The following is a 23,327-nucleotide window of genomic DNA, read 5'->3' as shown; positions in this document are numbered from 1 at the left end:
AAGAAATTAGTGAAATCCTAAAAAAGCAGTATGAGGACATGTTTAGCACTCCAATAAACAACATGAATGTGGAAGATCCAGAGAATTTCTTTATGCGGGATATTCAAACCCCTGTAAATATAACTGATATAAACACGAGCGTACTAAATTTTGAAAGAGAAATTGAAAACATGCCCATGCACTCGGCCCCAGGTCCAGACTCATGGAATTCAATATTTATAAAGAAATGCAAAGTGCCGGAGGCACAGGCACTCAGTATAGTGTGGAGGAAGAGCTTGGACACGGGGGAGATACCAGATGCACTTAAAGTAGCAGACATAGCCCCTCTAAACAAGGGAGGGAGCAAAGCACTGGCAAAGAATTATAGACCAGTTGCACTAACATCGCACATCATAAAAGTATTTGAGAGAGTGATTAGGAGTCAGGTCACCAATTTTATGGAGACCAAGGACCTTCACAACCCAGGCCAACATGGATTTCGGACGGGAAGATCGTGCCTCTCACATCTACTTGAGCACTACGACAAAGACACTGAGGCATTAAAAGAAAGACAGAATGCTGATGTGATATACACGGACTTCGCAAAGGCTTTCGATAAATGTGACCATGGCGTGATAGCACACAAAATGAAGTCAATGGGAATAACCGGTAAAGTAGGACGCTGGATACTCAGTTTTCTGTCAAACAGGACTCAGCGAGTAACGGTCAACCATATAAAATCTAGTGCAAGTGCAGTTAAAAGCTCTGTACCTCAGGGTACAGTCCTTGCACCGCTGCTTTTCCTTATTCTCATATCAGATATAGACAAAAATACAAGTCACAGCTTCGTATCATCCTTTGCAGATGACACAAAAATCAGTATGAAAATTACCTCGGCTGAAGACATTGAAAAACTTCAAGCTGATATTAATAAAGTTTTCGACTGGGCATCAGAAAATAACATGATGTTTAACAGTGATAAATTCCAGGTACTCAGGTACGGTAAAAATGAGGACCTTAAACATAATACAGAGTACAAAACATAATGAAATGTACCCATAGTAGGAAAACAGCAGGTAAAGGATTTGGGAATAATAATGTCTGACGACCTAACGTTTAAGGAGCATAACCAAGCAAATATTGCGACAGCCAGAAAAATGACAGGATGGATTACGAGAAATTTCAAATCCAGGGATCCCATCACAATGGTTGTACTCTTAAAGTCACTTGTGTTCTCCCGTCTTGAGTACTGCTCAGTACTCACTTCCCCCTTCAGAACAGGAGAGATTGCTGAAATAGAGGGAACACAGAAAACATATACGGCACGCATAGACGCAATAAAGCACCTAAATTATTGGGATCATCTCAAAGCCTTCCAAATGCACTCACTAGAAAGAAGGCGAGAGAGATATCAAATAATATACACCTGGAAGATACTGGAGGGCCAAGTACCAAATCTACACAGTAAAATAACAACGTACTGGTGTGAACGATATGGAAGAAAATGTAGAATAGAACCAGTGAAAAGCAGAAGTGCCATAGGCACAATCAGAGAACACTGTATAAACATCAGAGGTCCGCGGTTGTTCAATGTCCTCCAAGCAAGCATAAGAAATATTGCCGGAACAACCGTGGACATTTTCAAGAGGAAAGTAGATTTATTCCTCCAAGGAGTGCCGGACCAACCAGATTGTGGTGGGTATGTGGGCCTGCGGGCCGCTCCAAGCAACAGCCTAGTGGACCAAACTCTCACAAGTCAAGCCTAGCCTCGGGCCGGGCTTGGGGAGTAGAAGAACTCCCAGAACCCTCTCCCTCACACCAACCTTCACCCACACACCAACATTCACCCACACAGCAACCTTCTCCCACACACCAACCTTCGCCCACACACCAACCTTCACCCACACACCAACCTTCACCCACACACCAACCTTTTCCCTCATACCAACCTTCACCCTCACACCAACCTTCTCCCTCACACCAACCTTCTCCCACACACCAACCTTCACCCACACACCAACCTTCGCCCACACACCAACCTTCTTCCTCACTCCAACCTTCTCACACACACCAACCTTCTCCCACACACCAACCTTCGCCCACACACCAACCTTCGCCCACACACCAACCTTCGCCCACACACCAACCTTCACCCACACACCAACCTTCGCCCACACACCAACCTTCGCCTTCACACCAGCCTTCGCCCACACACCAACCTTCGCTCTCACACCAGCCTGCGCCCACACACCAACCTGCGCCCTCACACCAACCTGCGCCCTCACACCAACCTGCGCCCTCACACCAACTTGCGCCCTCCCACCAACCTTCTCCCTCACACCAACCTGCGCCCACACACCAACCAGCGCCCTCACACCAACCTGCGCCCTCAAACCAACCTGCACCCACACACCAACCTGCGCCCTCACATCAACCTGCGCACTCACACCAACCTTCACCCACACACCAACCTGCGTCCTTACACCAACCTTCTCCCTCACACCAACCTGCGCCCTCACACCAAGTTTCTCCCTCACACCAACCTGCGCTCTCACACCAACCTTCACCCTCACACCAACCTTTTCCCTCACACCAAGTTTCTCCCTCACACCAACCTGCGCTCTCACACCAACCTTCACCCTCACACCAACCTTCTCCCTCACACCAACCTGCGCCCTCATACCAACCTGCGCCCACACACCAACCTTCACCCTCACACCAACCTGCGCCCTCACACCAATCTGCGCCCACACACCAACCTTCGCCCACACACCAACCTTCACCCGCACACCAACCTGCGCCCACACACCAACCTTCACCCACACACCAACCTTCTCCCTCACACCAACCTTCACCCTCACACCAACCTTCACCCACACACCAACCTTCACCCACACACCAACCTGCGCCCTCACACCAACCTGCGCCCTCACACCAACCTGCGCCCACACACCATCCTTCACCTTCACACCAACGTGCGCCCACACACTAACCTGCACCCACACACCAACCTGCGCCCATACACCAACCTGCGCCCTCACACCAACCTGCGCCGACACATCAACTTGCGCCAACACACCAACCTGCGCCGTCACACCAACCTGCGCCCTCGCACCAACTTGCGCCCTCACACCAACCATCTCCCTCACACCAACCTGCGCCAACACAACAACCTGCGCCCTCACACCAACCTGCGCCCTCACTTCAACCTGCGCCCACACACCAACCTGCGCCCTCACACCAACCTGCACCCACACACCATCCTTCACCTTCACACCAACCTGCGCCAACACACAAACCTGCGCCCTCACACCATCCTTCGCCCACACTCCAACCTGCGCCCACACACCAACCTGCGCCCACACACCAACCTTCGCCCTCACACCAACCTGCGCTCTCACACCAACCTGCGCCCACACACCAACCTGCGCCCACACACCAACCTGCCCCCTCACACCAACCTGCCCCCTCACACCAACCTGCGCCCTCACACCAACCTGCGCCCACACAAAAACCTGCGCCCTCACACCAACCTGCGCCCTCACACCAACCTGGGCCCTCACACCAACCTTCTCCCTCACACCAACCTGCGCCCACACACAAACCTGTGCCCTCACACCAACCTGCGCCCACACACCAACCTTCTCCCACACACCAACCTGCGCCCACACACCAACCTGGGCCCTCACACCAACCTGCGCCTACACACCAACCTTCTCCCTCACACCAACCTTCACCCACACACCAACCTTCACCCACACACCAACCTTCACCCACACACCAACCTTCACCCACACACCAACCTTCGCCCTCACACCAACCATCTCCCTCACACCAACCTTCACCCACACACCAACCTTCACCCACACTCCAACCTGCGCCCACACACCAACCTGCGCCCACACACCAACCTTCGCCCTCACACCAACCTTCACCCACACACCAACCTTCACCCACACACCAACCTTCACCCACACACCAACCTTCACCCACACACCAACCTTCGCCCTCACACCAACCATCTCCCTCACACCAACCTTCACCCACACACCAACCTTCACCCACACTCCAACCTGCGCTCTCACACCAACCTGCGCCCAAACACCAACCTGCGCCCAAACACCAACCTGCCCCCTCACACCAACCTGCCCCCTCACACCAACCTGCGCCCTCACACCAACCTGCGCCCACACAAAAACCTGCGCCCTCACACCAACCTGCGCCCTCACACCAACCTGGGCCCTCACACCAACCTTCTCCCTCACACCAACCTGCGCCCACACAAAAACCTGCGCCCTCACACCAACCTGCGCCCACACAAAAACCTGCGCCCTCACACCAACCTGCGCCCTCACACCAACCTGGGCCCTCACACCAACCTTCTTCCTCACACCAACCTGCGCCCACACACAAACCTGTGCCCTCACACCAACCTGCGCCCACACACCAACCTTCTCCCATACACCAACCTGCGCCCACACACCAACCTGGGCCCTCACACCAACCTGCGCCTACACACCAACCTTCTCCCTCACACCAACCTTCACCCACACACCAACCTTCACCCACACACCAACCTTCACCCACACACCAACCTTCTCCCTCACACCAACCTTCTCCCTCACACCAGCCTTCACCCACACACCAACCTTCACCCACACACCAACCTGCGCCCACACACCAACCTGCCCCCTCACACCAACCTGCCCCCTCACACCAACCTGCGCCCTCACACCAACCTGCGCCCACACAAAAACCTGCGCCCTCACACCAACCTGCGCCCTCACACCAACCTGGGCCCTCACACCAACCTTCTCCCTCACACCAACCTGCGCCCACACACAAACCTGTGCCCTCACACCAACCTGCGCCCACATACCAACCTTCTCCCACACACCAACCTGCGCCCACACACCAACCTGGGCCCTCACACCAACCTGCGCCTACACACCAACCTTCTCCCTCACACCAACCTTCACCCACACACCAACCTTCACCCACACACCAACCTTCACCCACACCCCAACCTTCACCCACACACCAACCTTCACCCACACACCAACCTTCACCCACACACCAACCTTCACTCACACATCAACCTTCACCCACACACCAACCTTCACCCACACACCAACCTTCACTCTCACGCCAACCTTCGCCCTCACACCAACCTTCTCCCATACACCAACCTTCTCCCACACACCAACGTTCGCCCACACACCAACCTTCGCCCACACACCAACCTTCTCCCACACACCAACCTTCTCCCTCACACCAACCTTCACCCTCACACCAACCTTCTCCCTCACACCAACCTTCTCCCACACACCAACCATCACCCACACACCAACCTTCGACCACACACCAACCTTCTTCCTCACACCAACCTTCTCCCACACACCAACCTTCTCCCACACACCAACCTTCTCCCACACACCAACCTTCGCCCACACACCAACCTTCGCCCACACACCAACTTTCACCCACACACCAACCTTCGCCCACACACCAACCTTCGCCTTCACACCAGCCTTCGACCACACACCAACCTTCTTCCTCACACCAACCTTCTCCCACACACCAACCTTCTCCCACACACCAACCTTCGCCCACACACCAACCTTCGCCCACACACCAACTTTCACCCACACACCAACCTTCGCCCACACACCAACCTTCGCCTTCACACCAGCCTTCGCCCACACACCAACCTTCGGTCTCACACCAGCCTGCGCCCACACACCAACCTGCGCCCTCACACCAACCTGCGCCCTCACACCAACCTGCGCCCTCACACCAACTTGCGCCCTCCCACCAACCTTCTCCCTCACACCAACCTGCGCCCACACACCAACCTGCGCCCTCACACTAACCTGAGCCCTCACACCAACCTTCACCCACACACCAACCTGCGCCCTCACATCAACCTGCGCCCTCACACCAACCTTCACCCACACACTATGCGTCCTTACACCAACCTTCACCCTCACACCAACCTTTTCCCTCACACCAAGTTTCTCCCTCACACCAACCTGCGCTCTCACACCAACCTTCACCCTCACACCAACCTTCTCCCTCACACCAACCTGCGCCCTCATACCAACCTGCGCCCACACACCAACCTTCACCCTCACACCAACCTGCGCCCTCACACCAATCTGCGCCCACACACCAACCTGCGCCCATACACCAACCTGCGCCCTCACACCAACCTGCGCCCACACATCAACTTGCGCGAACACACCAACCTGCGCCCTCACACCAACCTGCGCCCTTGCACCAACTTACGCCCTCACACCAACCATCTCCCTCACACCAACCTGCGCCCACACAACCACCTGCGCCCTCACACCAACCTGCGTCCTCACTCCAACCTGCGCCCACACACCAACCTGCGCCCTCACACCGACCTGCGCCCTCACACCAACCTGCGCTCTCACACCAACCTGCGCCCACACACCAACCTGCGCCCACACACCAACCTGCGCCCTCACACCAACCTGCGCCCTCACACCAACCTGCACCCTCACACCAACCTGCGCCCACACACCAACCTGCGCCCTCACACCAACCTGCGCCCTCACACCAACCTGGGCCTTCACACAAACCTTCTCCCTCACACCAACCTGCGCCCACACACAAACCTGCGCCCTCACACCAACCTTCACCCTCACACCAACCTTCTCCCTCACACCAACCTGCGCCCTCATACCAACCTGCGCCCACACACCAACCTTCACCCTCACACCAACCTGCGCCCTCACACCAATCTGCGCCCACACACTAACCTGCGCTCACACACCAACCTGCGCCCTCACACCAACCTGCGCCCACACATCAACTTGCGCCAACACACCAACCTGCGCCCTCACACCAACCTGCGCCCTTGCACCAACTTGCGCCCTCACACCAACCATCTCCCTCACACCAACCTTTGCTTACACAACAACCTGCGCCCTCACACCAACCTGCGCTCACACACCAACCTGCGCCCTCACACCAACCTGCGCCCACACATCAACTTGCGCCAACACACCAACCTGCGCCCTCACACCAACCTGCGCCCTTGCACCAACTTGCGCCCTCAAACCAACCATCTCCCTCACACCAACCTGTGCCCACACAACAACCTGCGCCCTCACACCAACCTGCGCCCTCACTCCAACCTGCGCCCAGACACCAACCTGCGCCCTCACACCAACCTGCGCCCACACACCATCCTTCACCTTCACACCAACGTGCGCCCACACACTAACCTGCGCCCACACACCAACCTGCGCCCATACACCAACCTGCGCCCTCACACCAACCTGCGCCCACACATCAACTTGCGCGAACACTCCAACCTGCGCCCTCACACCAACCTGCGCCCTTGCACCAACTTACGCCCTCACACCAACCATCTCCCTCACACCAACCTGCGCCCACACAACAACCTGCGCCCTCACACCAACCTGCGTCCTCACTCCAACCTGCGCCCACACACCAACCTGCGCCCTCACACCGACCTGCGCCCTCACACCAACCTGAGCTCTCACACCAACCTGCGCCCACACACCAACCTGCGCCCTCACACCAACCTGCGCCCTCACACCAACCTGCACCCTCACACCAACCTGCACCCTCACACCAACCTGCGCCCACACACCAACCTGCGCCCTCACACCAACCTGCGCCCTCACACCAACCTGCGCCCACACACAAACCTGTGCCCTCACACCAACCTCCGCCCACACACCAACCTTCTCCCACACACCAACCTGCGCCCACACACCAACCTGGGCCCTCACACCAACCTGTGCCTACACACCAACCTGCGCCCACACACCAACCTTCTCCCTCACACCGACCTTCTCCCTCACACCAACCTTCTCCCTCACACCAACCTGCGCCTTCACACCAACCTTCTCCCTCACACCAACCTGCGCCCTCACACCAACCTTCTCCCTCACACCAACCTTCTCCCTCACACCAACCTGCGCCCTCACACCAACCTGCGCCCTCACACCAACCTGCGCCCACACACCAACCTGCGCCCTCACACCAACCTGCGCCCTCACACCAACCTGGGCCCTCACACCAACCTTCTCCCTCACACCAACCTGCGCCCACACACAAACCTGTGCCCTCACACCAACCTGCGCCCACACACCAACCTTCTCCCACACACCAACCTGCGCCCACACACCAACCTGGGCCCTCACACCAACCTGTCCCTACACACCAACTTTCGCCCACACACCAACCTTCTCCCTCACACCGACCTTCTCAATCACACCAACCTTCTCCCTCACACCAACCTGCGCCTTCACACCAACCTTCTCCCTCACACCAACATTCTCCCTCACACCAACCTTCTCCCTCACACCAACCTGCGCCTTCACACCAACCTTCTCCCTGACACCAACCTGCGCCTTCACACCAACCTTCTCCCTTACACCAATCTTGTCCCTCACACCAACCTGCGCCCTCACACCAACCTTCTCCCTCACACCAACCTGCGCCCTCACACCAACCTGCGCCCTCATACCAACCTTCTCCCACACACCAACCTGCGCCCTCACACTAACCTGCGCCCTCACACCAACCTTCTCCCTCACACCAACCTGCGCCCTCACACCAACCTTCTCCCTCACACCAACCTGTGCCCACGCACCAACCTTCTCCCACACACCAACCTGCACCCTCACACCAACCTGCGCCCTCACACTAACCTGCGCCCACCCACCAACCTGCGCCCACACACCAATCTGCGACCACACACCAACCTGCGCCCTCACACCATCTTACTCCCTAACACCAACCTGCGCCCACACACCAATCTGCGCCCACACACCAACCTGCGCCCTCACACCATCTTACTCCCTCACACCAATCTGCGCCCTCACACCAACCTGCGCCCACACATCAACCTTCACCCTCACACCAACCTGCGCCCTCACACCAACCTGCGCCCACACACCAACTTGCGCCCTCACACCAACCTGCGCCCTCACACCAACCTGCGCCCTCACACCAACCTTCACCCTTACACAAACCTGCGCCCACACACCAACCTGCGCCCTCACACCAACCTTCACCCTCACATCAACCTTCACCCCTCACACCAACCTGCGCCCACACACCAACCTGCGCCCACACACCAACCTGCGCCCTCACACCAACCTGCGCCCTCACACCAACCTGCGCCCTCACACCAACCTGCGCCCAAACACCAACCTGCGCCCACACACCAACCTGCGCCCACACACCATCCTTCACCTTCACACCAACCTGCGCCCACACACCAACCTGCGCCCTCACACCATCCATCGCCCACACTCCAACCTGCGCCCACACATCAACCTGCGCCCACACACCAACCTGCGCCCACACACCAACCTTCACCTTCACACCAACCTTCTCCTTCACACCAACCTGCGCCCTCACACCAACCTGCGCCATCACACCAACCTGCGCCCACACACCAACCTTCTCCCTCACACCAACCTACACCCTCACACTAACCTGCGCCCACACACCAACCTTCTCCCACATACTAACCTGCGCCCTCACACCAACCTCATCCCTCACACTAACCTGCGCCCTCACACCAACCTGCGCCCACACACCAACCTGCGCCCACACACCAACCTGCGCCCTCACACCAACCTTCACCTTCACACCAACCTTCACCTTCACACCAACCTGCGACTTCACACCAACCTTCTCGCTCACACCAACCTTCACCCGCACACCAACCTGCGCCCTTGCACCAACTTACGCCCTCACACCAACCATCTCCCTCACACCAACCTGCGCCCACACAACCACCTGCGCCCTCACACCAACCTGCGTCCTCACTCCAACCTGCGCCCACACACCAACCTGCGCCCTCACACCGACCTGCGCCCTCACACCAACCTGAGCTCTCACACCAACCTGCGCCCACACACCAACCTGCGCCCTCACACCAACCTGCGCCCTCACACCAACCTGCACCCTCACACCAACCTGCACCCTCACACCAACCTGCGCCCACACACCAACCTGCGCCCTCACACCAACCTGCGCCCTCACACCAACCTGCGCCCACACACAAACCTGTGCCCTCACACCAACCTCCGCCCACACACCAACCTTCTCCCACACACCAACCTGCGCCCACACACCAACCTGGGCCCTCACACCAACCTGTGCCTACACACCAACCTGCGCCCACACACCAACCTTCTCCCTCACACCGACCTTCTCCCTCACACCAACCTTCTCCCTCACACCAACCTGCGCCTTCACACCAACCTTCTCCCTCACACCAACCTGCGCCCTCACACCAACCTTCTCCCTCACACCAACCTTCTCCCTCACACCAACCTGCGCCCTCACACCAACCTGCGCCCTCACACCAACCTGCGCCCACACACCAACCTGCGCCCTCACACCAACCTGCGCCCTCACACCAACCTGGGCCCTCACACCAACCTTCTCCCTCACACCAACCTGCGCCCACACACAAACCTGTGCCCTCACACCAACCTGCGCCCACACACCAACCTTCTCCCACACACCAACCTGCGCCCGCACACCAACCTGGGCCCTCACACCAACCTGTCCCTACACACCAACTTTCGCCCACACACCAACCTTCTCCCTCACACCGACCTTCTCAATCACACCAACCTTCTCCCTCACACCAACCTGCGCCTTCACACCAACCTTCTCCCTCACACCAACCTTCTCCCTCACACCAACCTTCTCCCTCACACCAACCTGCGCCTTCACACCAACCTTCTCCCTGACACCAACCTGCGCCTTCACACCAACCTTCTCCCTTACACCAATCTTGTCCCTCACACCAACCTGCGCCCTCACACCAACCTTCTCCCTCACACCAACCTGCGCCCTCACACCAACCTGCGCCCTCATACCAACCTTCTCCCACACACCAACCTGCGCCCTCACACTAACCTGCGCCCTCACAAAAACCTTCTCCCTCACACAAACCTGCGCCCTCACACCAACCTTCTCCCTCACACCAACCTGTGCCCACGCACCAACCTTCTCCCACACACCAACCTGCACCCTCACACCAACCTGCGCCCTCACACTAACCTGCGCCCACCCACCAACCTGCGCCCACACACCAATCTGCGACCACACACCAACCTGCGCCCTCACACCATCTTACTCCCTAACACCAACCTGCGCCCACACACCAATCTGCGCCCACACACCAACCTGCGCCCTCACACCATCTTACTCCCTCACACCAATCTGCGCCCTCACACCAACCTGCGCCCACACATCAACCTTCACCCTCACACCAACCTGCGCCCTCACACCAACCTGCGCCCACACACCAACTTGCGCCCTCACACCAACCTGCGCCCTCACACCAACCAGCGCCCTCACACCAACCTTCACCCTTACACCAACCTGCGCCCACACACCAACCTGCGCCCTCACACCAACCTTCACCCTCACATCAACCTTCACCCCTCACACCAACCTGCGCCCACACACCAACCTGCGCCCACACACCAACCTGCGCCCTCACACCAACCTTCACCCTCACATCAACCTTCACCCCTCACACCAACCTGCGCCCTCACACCAACCTGCGCCCTCACACCAACCTGCGCCCTCACACCAACCTGCGCCCAAACACCAACCTGCGCCCACACACCAACCTGCGCCCACACACCATCCTTCACCTTCACACCAACCTGCGCCCACACACCAACCTGCGCCCTCACACCATCCATCGCCCACACTCCAACCTGCGCCCACACATCAACCTGCGCCCACACACCAACCTGCGCCCACACACCAACCTTCACCTTCACACCAACCTTCTCCTTCACACCAACCTGCGCCCTCACACCAACCTGCGCCATCACACCAACCTGCGCCCACACACCAACCTTCTCCCTCACACCAACCTACACCCTCACACTAACCTGCGCCCACACACCAACCTTCTCCCACATACTAACCTGCGCCCTCACACCAACCTCATCCCTCACACTAACCTGCGCCCTCACACCAACCTGCGCCCACACACCAACCTGCGCCCACACACCAACCTGCGCCCTCACACCAACCTTCACCTTCACACCAACCTTCACCTTCACACCAACCTGCGACTTCACACCAACCTTCTCGCTCACACCAACCTTCACCCGCACACCAACCTGCGACCACACACCAACCTTCACCCACATACCAACCTTCTCCCTCACACCAACCTTCACCCTCACACCAACCTTCACCCACACACCAACCTTCACCCACACACCAACCTGCGCCCTCACACCAACCTGCGCCCTCACACCAACCTGCGCCCACACACCATCCTTCACCTTCAAACTAACGTGCGCCCACACACTAACCTGCGCCCACACACCAACCTGCGCCCATACACCAACCTGCGCCCTCACACCAACCTGCGCCCACACATCAACTTGCGCGAACACACCAACCTGCGCCCTCACACCAACCTGCGCCCTTGCACCAACTTACGCCCTCACACCAACCATCTCCCTCACACCAACCTGCGCCCACACAACCACCTGCGCCCTCACACCAACCTGCGTCCTCACTCCAACCTGCGCCCACACACCAACCTGCGCCCTCACACCGACCTGCGCCCTCACACCAACCTGAGCTCTCACACCAACCTGCGCCCACACACCAACCTGCGCCCTCACACCAACCTGCGCCCTCACACCAACCTGCACCCTCACACCAACCTGCACCCTCACACCAACCTGCGCCCACACACCAACCTGCGCCCTCACACCAACCTGCGCCCTCACACCAACCTGCGCCCACACACAAACCTGTGCCCTCACACCAACCTCCGCCCACACACCAACCTTCTCCCACACACCAACCTGCGCCCACACACCAACCTGGGCCCTCACACCAACCTGTGCCTACACACCAACCTGCGCCCACACACCAACCTTCTCCCTCACACCGACCTTCTCCCTCACACCAACCTTCTCCCTCACACCAACCTGCGCCTTCACACCAACCTTCTCCCTCTCACCAACCTGCGCCCTCACACCAACCTTCTCCCTCACACCAACCTTCTCCCTCACACCAACCTGCGCCCTCACACCAACCTGCGCCCTCACACCAACCTGCGCCCACACACCAACCTGCGCCCTCACACCAACCTGCGCCCTCACACCAACCTGGGCCCTCACACCAACCTTCTCCCTCACACCAACCTGCGCCCACACACAAACCTGTGCCCTCACACCAACCTGCGCCCACACACCAACCTTCTCCCACACACCAACCTGCGCCCACACACCAACCTGGGCCCTCACACCAACCTGTCCCTACACACCAACTTTCGCCCACACACCAACCTTCTCCCTCACACCGACCTTCTCAATCACACCAACCTTCTCCCTCACACCAACCTGCGCCTTCACACCAACCTTCTCCCTCACACCAACCTTCTCCCTCACACCAACCTTCTCCCTCACACCAACCTGCGCCTTCACACCAACCTTCTCCCTGACACCAACCTGCGCCTTCACACCAACCTTCTCCCTTACACCAATCTTGTCCCTCACACCAACCTGCGCCCTCACACCAACCTTCTCCCTCACACCAACCTGCGCCCTCACACCAACCTGCGCCCTCATACCAACCTTCTCCCACACACCAACCTGCGCCCTCACACTAACCTGCGCCCTCACACCAACCTTCTCCCTCACACCAACCTGCGCCCTCACACCAACCTTCTCCCTCACACCAACCTGTGCCCACGCACCAACCTTCTCCCACACACCAACCTGCACCCTCACACCAACCTGCGCCCTCACACTAACCTGCGCCCACCCACCAACCTGCGCCCACACACCAATCTGCGACCACACACCAACCTGCGCCCTCACACCATCTTACTCCCTAACACCAACCTGCGCCCACACACCAATCTGCGCCCACACACCAACCTGCGCCCTCACACCATCTTACTCCCTCACACCAATCTGCGCCCTCACACCAACCTGCGCCCACACATCAACCTTCACCCTCACACCAACCTGCGCCCTCACACCAACCTGCGCCCACACACCAACTTGCGCCCTCACACCAACCTGCGCCCTCACACCAACCTGCGCCCTCACACCAACCTTCACCCTTACACCAACCTGCGCCCACACACCAACCTGCGCCCTCACACCAACCTTCACCCTCACATCAACCTTCACCCCTCACACCAACCTGCGCCCACACACCAACCTGCGCCCACACACCAACCTGCGCCCTCACACCAACCTGCGCCCTCACACCAACCTGCGCCCTCACACCAACCTGCGCCCAAACACCAACCTGCGCCCACACACCAACCTGCGCCCACACACCATCCTTCACCTTCACACCAACCTGCGCCCACACACCAACCTGCGCCCTCACACCATCCATCGCCCACACTCCAACCTGCGCCCACACATCAACCTGCGCCCACACACCAACCTGCGCCCACACACCAACCTTCACCTTCACACCAACCTTCTCCTTCACACCAACCTGCGCCCTCACACCAACCTGCGCCATCACACCAACCTGCGCCCACACACCAACCTTCTCCCTCACACCAACCTACACCCTCACACTAACCTGCGCCCACACACCAACCTTCTCCCACATACTAACCTGCGCCCTCACACCAACCTCATCCCTCACACTAACCTGCGCCCTCACACCAACCTGCGCCCACACACCAACCTGCGCCCACACACCAACCTGCGCCCTCACACCAACCTTCACCTTCACACCAACCTTCACCTTCACACCAACCTGCGACTTCACACCAACCTTCTCGCTCACACCAACCTTCACCCGCACACCAACCTGCGACCACACACCAACCTTCACCCACATACCAACCTTCTCCCTCACACCAACCTTCACCCTCACACCAACCTTCACCCACACACCAACCTTCACCCACACACCAACCTGCGCCCTCACACCAACCTGCGCCCTCACACCAACCTGCGCCCACACACCATCCTTCACCTTCACACTAACGTGCGCCCACACACTAACCTGCGCCCACACACCAACCTGCGCCCATACACCAACCTGCGCCCTCACACCAACCTGCGCCCACACATCAACTTGCGCGAACACACCAACCTGCGCCCTCACACCAACCTGCGCCCTTGCACCAACTTACGCCCTCACACCAACCATCTCCCTCACACCAACCTGCGCCCACACAACCACCTGCGCCCTCACACCAACCTGCGCCCTCACTCCAACCTGCGCCCACACACCAACCTGCGCCCTCACACCGACCTGCGCCCTCACACCAACCTGCGCTCTCACACCAACCTGCGCCCACACACCAACCTGCGCCCACACACCAACCTGCGCCCTCACACCAACCTGCGCCCTCACACCAACCTGCACCCTCACACCAACCTGCGCCCACACACCAACCTGCGCCCTCACACCAACCTGCGCCCTCACACCAACCTGGGCCTTCACACAAACCTTCTCCCTCACACCAACCTGCGCCCACACACAAACCTGCGCCCTCACACCAACCTTCACCCTCACACCAACCTTCTCCCTCACACCAACCTGCGCCCTCATACCAACCTGCGCCCACACACCAACCTTCACCCTCACACCAACCTGCGCCCTCACACCAATCTGCGCCCACACACTAACCTGCGTTCACACACCAACCTGCGCCCTCACACCAACCTGCGCCCACACATCAACTTGCGCCAACACACCAACCTGCGCCCTCACACCAACCTGCGCCCTTGCACCAACTTGCGCCCTCACACCAACCATCTCCCTCACACCAACCTTTGCTTACACAACAACCTGCGCCCTCACACCAACCTGCGCTCACACACCAACCTGCGCCCTCACACCAACCTGCGCCCACACATCAACTTGCGCCAACACACCAACCTGCGCCCTCACACCAACCTGCGCCCTTGCACCAACTTGCGCCCTCACACCAACCATCTCCCTCACACCAACCTGTGCCCACACAACAACCTGCGCCCTCACACCAACCTGCGCCCTCACTCCAACCTGCGCCCAGACACTAACCTGCGCCCTCACACCAACCTTCACCCGCACACCAACCTGCGACCACACACCAACCTTCACCCACACACCAACCTTCTCCCTCACAGCAACCTTCACCCTCACACCAACCGTCACCCACACACCAACCTTCACCCACACACCAATCTGCGCCCTCACACCAACCTGCGCCCTCACACCAACCTGCGCCCACACACCATCCTTCACCTTCACACCAACGTGCGCCCACACACTAACCTGCGCCCACACACCAACCTGCGCCCATACACCAACCTGCGCCCTCACACCAACCTGCGCCCACACATCAACTTGCGCGAACACTCCAACCTGCGCCCTCACACCAACCTGCGCCCTTGCACCAACTTACGCGCTCACACCAACCATCTCCCTCACACCAACCTGCGCCCACACAACAACCTGCGCCCTCACACCAACCTGCGTCCTCACTCCAACCTGCGCCCACACACCAACCTGCGCCCTCACACCGACCTGCGCCCTCACACCAACCTGAGCTCTCACACCAACCTGCGCCCACACACCAACCTGCGCCCTCACACCAACCTGCGCCCTCACACCAACCTGCACCCTCACACCAACCTGCACCCTCACACCAACCTGCGCCCACACACCAACCTGCGCCCTCACACCAACCTGCGCCCTCACACCAACCTGGGCCTTCACACAAACCTTCTCCCTCACACCAACCTGCGCCCACACACAAACCTGTGCCCTCACACCAACCTCCGCCCACACACCAACCTTCTCCCACACACCAACCTGCGCCCACACACCAACCTGGGCCCTCACACCAACCTGTGCCTACACACCAACCTGCGCCCACACACCAACCTTCTCCCTCACACCGACCTTCTCCCTCACACCAACCTTCTCCCTCACACCAACCTGCACCTTCACACCAACCTTCTTCCTCACACCAACCTGCGCCCTCACACCAACCTTCTCCCTCACACCAACCTTCTCCCTCACACCAACCTGCGCCCTCACACCAACCTGCGCCCTCACACCAACCTGCGCCCACACACCAACCTGCGCCCTCACACCAACCTGCGCCCTCACACCAACCTGGGCCCTCACACCAACCTTCTCCCTCACACCAACCTGCGCCCACACACAAACCTGTGCCCTCACACCAACCTGCGCCCACACACCAACCTTCTCCCACACACCAACCTGCGCCCACACACCAACCTGGGCCCTCACACCAACCTGTCCCTACACACCAACTTTCGCCCACACACCAACCTTCTCCCTCACACCGACCTTCTCAATCACACCAACCTTCTCCCTCACACCAACCTGCGCCTTCACACCAACCTTCTCCCTCACACCAACCTGCGCCCTCACACCAACCTTCTCCCTCACACCAACCTTCTCCCTCACACCAACCTTCTCCCTCACACCAACCTGCGCCTTCACACCAACCTTCTCCCTGACACCAACCTGCGCCTTCACACCAACCTTCTCCCTTACACCAATCTTGTCCCTCACACCAACCTGCGCCCTCACAACAACCTTCTCCCTCACACCAACCTGCGCCCTCACACCAACCTGCGCCCTCATACCAACCTTCTCCCACACACCAACCTGCGCCCTCACACTAACCTGCGCCCTCACACCAACCTTCTCCCTCACACCAACCTGCGCCCTCACACCAACCTTCTCCCTCACACCAACCTGTGCCCACGCACCAACCTTCTCCCACACACCAACCTGCACCCTCACACCAACCTGCGCCCTCACACTAACCTGCGCCCACCCACCAACCTGCGCCCACACACCAATCTGCGACCACACACCAACCTGCGCCCTCACACCATCTTTCTCCCTAACACCAACCTGCGCCCACACACCAATCTGCGCCCACACACCAACCTGCGCCCTCACACCATCTTACTCCCTCACACCAATCTGCGCCCTCACACCAACCTGCGCCCACACATCAACCTTCACCCTCACACCAACCTGCGCCCTCACACCAACCTGCGCCCACACACCAACTTGCGCCCTCACACCAACCTGCGCCCTCACACCAACCTGCGCCCTCACACCAACCTTCACCCTTACACCAACCTGCGCCCACACACCAACCTGCGCCCTCACACCAACCTTCACCCTCACATCAACCTTCACCCCTCACACCAACCTGCGCCCACACACCAACCTGCGCCCACACACCAACCTGCGCCCTCACACCAACCTGCGCCCTCACACCAACCTGCGCCCTCACACCAACCTGCGCCCAAACACCAACCTGCGCCCACACACCAACCTGCGCCCACACACCATCCTTCACCTTCACACCAACCTGCGCCCACACACCAACCTGCGCCCTTACACCATCCATCGCCCACACTCCAACCTGCGCCCACACATCAACCTGCGCCCACACACCAACCTGCGCCCACACACCAACCTTCACCTTCACACCAACCTTCTCCTTCACACCAACCTGCGCCCTCACACCAACCTGCGCCATCACACCAACCTGCGCCCACACACCAACCTTCTCCCTCACACCAACCTACACCCTCACACTAACCTGCGCCCACACACCAACCTTCTCCCACATACTAACCTGCGCCCTCACACCAACCTCATCCCTCACACTAACCTGCGCCCTCACACCAACCTGCGCCCACACACCAACCTGCGCCCACACACCAACCTGCGCCCTCACACCAACCTTCACCTTCACACCAACCTTCACCTTCACACCAACCTGCGACTTCACACCAACCTTCTCCCTCACACCAACCTTCTCCCTCACACCAACCTGCGCCCTCACACCAACCTTCACCTTCACACCAACCTGCGACTTCACACCAACCTTCTCCCTCACACCAACCTTCTCCCTCACACCAACCTGCGCCCTCACACCAACCTTCTCCCTCACACCTGGTTGATACCTGGTTGATGGGGTTCTGGGAGTTCTTCTACTCCCCAAGCCCGGCCCGAGGCCAGGCTTGACTTGTGAGAGTTTGGTCTACTAGGCTGTTGCTTGGAGCGGCCCGCAGGCCCACATACCCACCACAGCCCGGTTGGTCCGGCACTCCTTGGAGGAATAAATCTAGTTTGCTCTTGAAAATGTCCACGGTTGTTCCGGCAAAATATTTCTTATGCTTGCTGGGAGGACGTTGAACAACCGCGGACCTCTGATGTTCATACAGTGTTCTCTGATTGTGCCTATGGCACCTCTGCTCTTCACTGGTTCTATTCTACATTTTCTTCCATATCGTTCACTCCAGTACGTTGTTATTTTACTCTGTCGATTTGGTACTTGGCCCTCCAGTATCTTCCAGGTGTATATTATTTGATATCTCTCTCGTCTTCTTTCTAGTGAGTACATTTGGAGGGCTTTGAGACGATCCCAATAATTTAGGTGCTTTATTGCGTCTATGCGTGCCGTATATGTTCTCTGTATTCCCTCTATTTCAGCAATCTCTCCTGCTCTGAAGGGGGAAATGAGTACTGAGCAGTACTCAAGATGGGACAACACAAGTGACTTGAAGAGTACAACCGTTATGATGGGATCCCTGGATTTGAAAGTTCTCGTAATCCATCCTATCATTTTTCTGGCTGTCGCAATATTTGCTTGGTTATACTCCTTAAACGTTAGGTCGTCAGACATTATTATTCCCAAATCCTTTACCTGCTGTTTTCCTACTATGGGTACATTTCATTGTGTTTTGTACTCTGTATTATGGTTAAGGTCCTCATTTTTACCGTACCTGAGTACCTGGAATTTATCACTGTTAAACATCATGTTATTTTATGATGCCCAGTCGAAAACTTTATTAATATCAGCTTGAAGTTTTTCAATGTCTTCAGCCGAGGTAATTTTCATACTGATTTTTGTGTCATCTGCAAAGGATGATACGAAGCTGTGACTTGTATTTTTGTCTATATCTGATATGAGAATAAGTAAAAGCAGCGGTGCAAGGACTGTACCCTGAGGTACAGAGCTTTTAACTGCACTTGGACTAGATTTTATATGGTTGACCGTTACTCGCTGAGTCCTGTTTGACAGAAAACTGAGTATCCAGCGTCCTACTTTACCGGTTATTCCCATTGACTTCATTTTGTGTGCTATCACGCCATGGTCACATTTATCGAAAGCCTTTGCGAAGTCCGTGTATATCACATCAGCATTCTGTTTTTCTTCTAATGCCTCAGTGACTTTGTCGTAGTGCTCAAGAAGCTGTGAGAGGCACGATCTTCCCGCTCGAAATCCATGTTGGCCTGGGTTGTGAAGGTCATTGGTCTCCATGAAATTGGTGACCTGACTCCTAATCACTCTCTCAAATACTTTTATGATGTGCGATGTTAGTGCAACTGGTCTATAATTCTTTGCCAATGCTTTGCTCCCTCCCTTATGTAGAGGGGCTATGTCTGCTTCTTTAAGTGCATCTGGTATCTCCCCCGTGTCCAAGCTCTTCCTCCACACTATACTGAGTGCCTGTGCTTCCGGCACTTTGCATTTCTTTATAAATTTGGAATTCCATGAGTCTGGACCTGGGGCCGAGTGCATGGGCATGTTTTCAATTTCTCTTTCAAAATTTAGTGCGCTCGTGTTTATATCAGTTATATTTACAGGGGTTTGAATATCCCGCATAAAGAAATTGTCTGGATCTTCCACCTTCATGTTGTTTATTGGAGTGCCAAACATGTCCTCATACTGCTTTTTTAGGATTTTACTAATTTCTTTGACATCCTCCGTGTATGAACCATCACTTGAACGAATAGGTCCAATACTGGCAGTGGTAGTTTCGCATATGAGAAGAAATATTTTGGATTTTTCTTTTTTCCTGAATTGCTTTCTGTTCTAACTGCCTTTCTTCAGTTTCATATGAGTGTTTCAATTTCCGCTCGATTTCTTCAATCTCCCTATTTAAATTATTCCTTCTTTGACGGGAAATTCGTGTCTGCATAAGCAGTTCCGTTATTTTTTTCCTGCGTTTATAGTGTCGTCTGCGTTCTCTTTCTACGTTGGATCTCTGTCTGGCATTCCTCAAAGAAACATGTTTCAGACAGACTTGATACGCTTCTGAAGTCAGTTTTTCTATTCCTTCTGTAGGACTTGTATTACTTAGAACAGTTCCCCATGGAATGTTTGTAAGTTCCCTGTTTATTATCTCCCAGTCTATCCTTTTATTATTAAAATTGAATTTACTGAATAGCCCCTCTCGCTTTATCAACGTTTTAGGTCTATTCTGAGTATTGATGGTCGTTTGCACTTCAATGAGCTTGTGATCTGAGTATGTGGTATCTGATACCGTAATGTCTCTGATAATGTCTTCATTGTTCGTAAAGACCAGATCTAGAATATTTTCATTTCTCGTTGGCTCCGATATCTGCTGATTGAGTAAAAATTTGTCACAGAATCTAAGTAGTTCTCTAATCTGTGGTTGGTTAGGTCCTGATAGATTTCCTGGTATAATATTATTGTTTGCTATTTTCCACCTGAGACTAGGCAAGTTGAAGTCACCTAGGAAGATAATATCAGATATCGGGTTCTCCAAATTATCAAGGCTATTCTCTATTTTGCTTTTCTGTTCTATGAATTCCTCAGCCGTTGCATCTGGCGGTTTGTATATTAGAATAATCACTAAATTTATTTTGTCTATTTTTAATCCCAGTACCTCTACCACCTCATTTGTATCGTTTAGGAGCTCCGAGCATACAAGATCTTCCCTAATATACAGACCCACTCCTCCATGTGACCTAATTTTCCTATCACACCTGTACAAGTTATATCCTGGAATCCAGATCTCACTAACCTGCGCTCTCACACCAGCCTTAGCCCTCACACCAAGCTGCGCCCTCACACCAACCTTCGCCCTCACACCAAGCTGCGCCCTCACACCAACCTTCGCCCTCACACCAATCTGCGCCCTCACACCAACTTTCACCCTCAAACCAACCTGCGCCCTGACACCAACCTGCGCCCACACACCAACCTGCGCCCTCACACCAACCTGCGCCCTCACACCCACCTGCGCCCTCACACCAACCTGCGCCCACACACCAACCTGCGCCCACACACCAACCTGCGCCCACACACCAACCTTCACCTTCACACCAACCTTCACCTTCAAACCAACCTGCGCCCTCACACCAACCTTCACCCACACACCAACCTGCGCCCTCACACCAACCTTCTCCCTCACACTAACCTGCGCCCTCACACCAACCTTCTCCCTCACACTAACCTGCGCCCACACAACAACCTGCGCCCACACACCAACCTTCTCCCTCACACCAACCTTCACCTTCACACCAACCTTCACCCACACACCAACCTGCGCCCTCACACCAACCTTCTCCCTCACACTAACATGCGCCCTCACACCAACCTGCGCCCACACACCAACCTGCGCCCACACACCCACCTGCGCCCTCACACCAACCTGCGCCCTCAAACCAATCTGCGCCCACACACCAACCTTCGCCCTCACACCAACCTGCGCCCTCACACCAACCTGCGCCTTCTCACCAACCTTCTCCCTCACACCAACCTGCGCCCTCACACCAACCTTCTCCCTCACACCAACCTGTGCCCACACACCAACCTTCTCCTATACACCAACCTGCGCCCTCGCCCTAACCTGCGCCCTCACACTAACCTGCGCCCACACACCAACCTGCGCCCACACACCAACCTGCGCCCACACACCAACCAGCGCCCTCACACCAACCTGCGCCCTCACACCAACCTGCGCCCACACACCAACCTGCGCCCACACACCAACCTGCGCCCTCATACCAACCTGCGCCCTCACACCAACCTGCGCCCACACACCAACCTGCGCCCACACACCAACCTGCGCACTCAAACAAACCTGCGCCCTCACACCAACCTTTTCCTTCACACCAACCTGCGCCCACACACCAACCTGCGCCCTCACACCAACCTGCGCCCACACACCAACCTTCACCTTCACACCAACCTTCTCCTTCACACCAACCTTCGCCCTCACACCAACCTTCTCCCTCACACCAACCTGCGCCCTCACACCAACCTTCACCCTCACACCAACCTGCGCCCTCACACCAACCTGCGCCCACACACCAACCTTCACCTTCACACCAACCTTCTCCTACACACCAACCTGCGCCCTCACACCAACCTGCGCCCTCACACCAGCCTGCGCCCACACACCAACCTGCGCCCACACACCAACCTACGCCCTCACACCAACACGCGCCCTCACACCGACCTGCGCCCAAACACCAACCTGCGCCTACACACC

At 56.9% G+C, this 23,327-nt stretch overlaps 1 protein-coding gene across 1 annotated transcript in view; it reads right to left on the bottom strand.

Moving 5' to 3' along the window:
- Positions 1-1,251: 1,251 nt before the first annotated feature.
- Positions 1,252-23,327, bottom strand: part of LOC138368598 (collagen alpha-1(XXIV) chain-like) — a 41,608-nt gene continuing 19,532 nt past the window's right edge. Inside the window, exons 4-13 of the mRNA XM_069331127.1 lie at positions 18,347-18,472; positions 17,482-17,607; positions 15,862-15,987; positions 13,467-13,592; positions 10,729-10,854; positions 8,352-8,477; positions 6,966-7,145; positions 2,991-3,134; positions 2,163-2,594; positions 1,252-1,269 (exon numbers count right to left, since the gene is read on the bottom strand). Of these exons, the coding sequence (XP_069187228.1) occupies positions 1,252-1,269; positions 2,163-2,594; positions 2,991-3,134; positions 6,966-7,145; positions 8,352-8,477; positions 10,729-10,854; positions 13,467-13,592; positions 15,862-15,987; positions 17,482-17,607; positions 18,347-18,472 (1,530 nt within the window). The remainder of the gene's footprint in view (positions 1,270-2,162; positions 2,595-2,990; positions 3,135-6,965; positions 7,146-8,351; positions 8,478-10,728; positions 10,855-13,466; positions 13,593-15,861; positions 15,988-17,481; positions 17,608-18,346; positions 18,473-23,327) is intronic.

The sequence above is a fragment of the Procambarus clarkii genome, chromosome 25 (assembly GCF_040958095.1).
Source record: "Procambarus clarkii isolate CNS0578487 chromosome 25, FALCON_Pclarkii_2.0, whole genome shotgun sequence".
NCBI classification, from domain to species: Eukaryota; Metazoa; Arthropoda; class Malacostraca; order Decapoda; family Cambaridae; genus Procambarus; species Procambarus clarkii.
The sequence above is the reverse complement of the archived record's forward strand: the minus strand, read 5'-3'. Positions and strand labels throughout refer to the sequence as shown.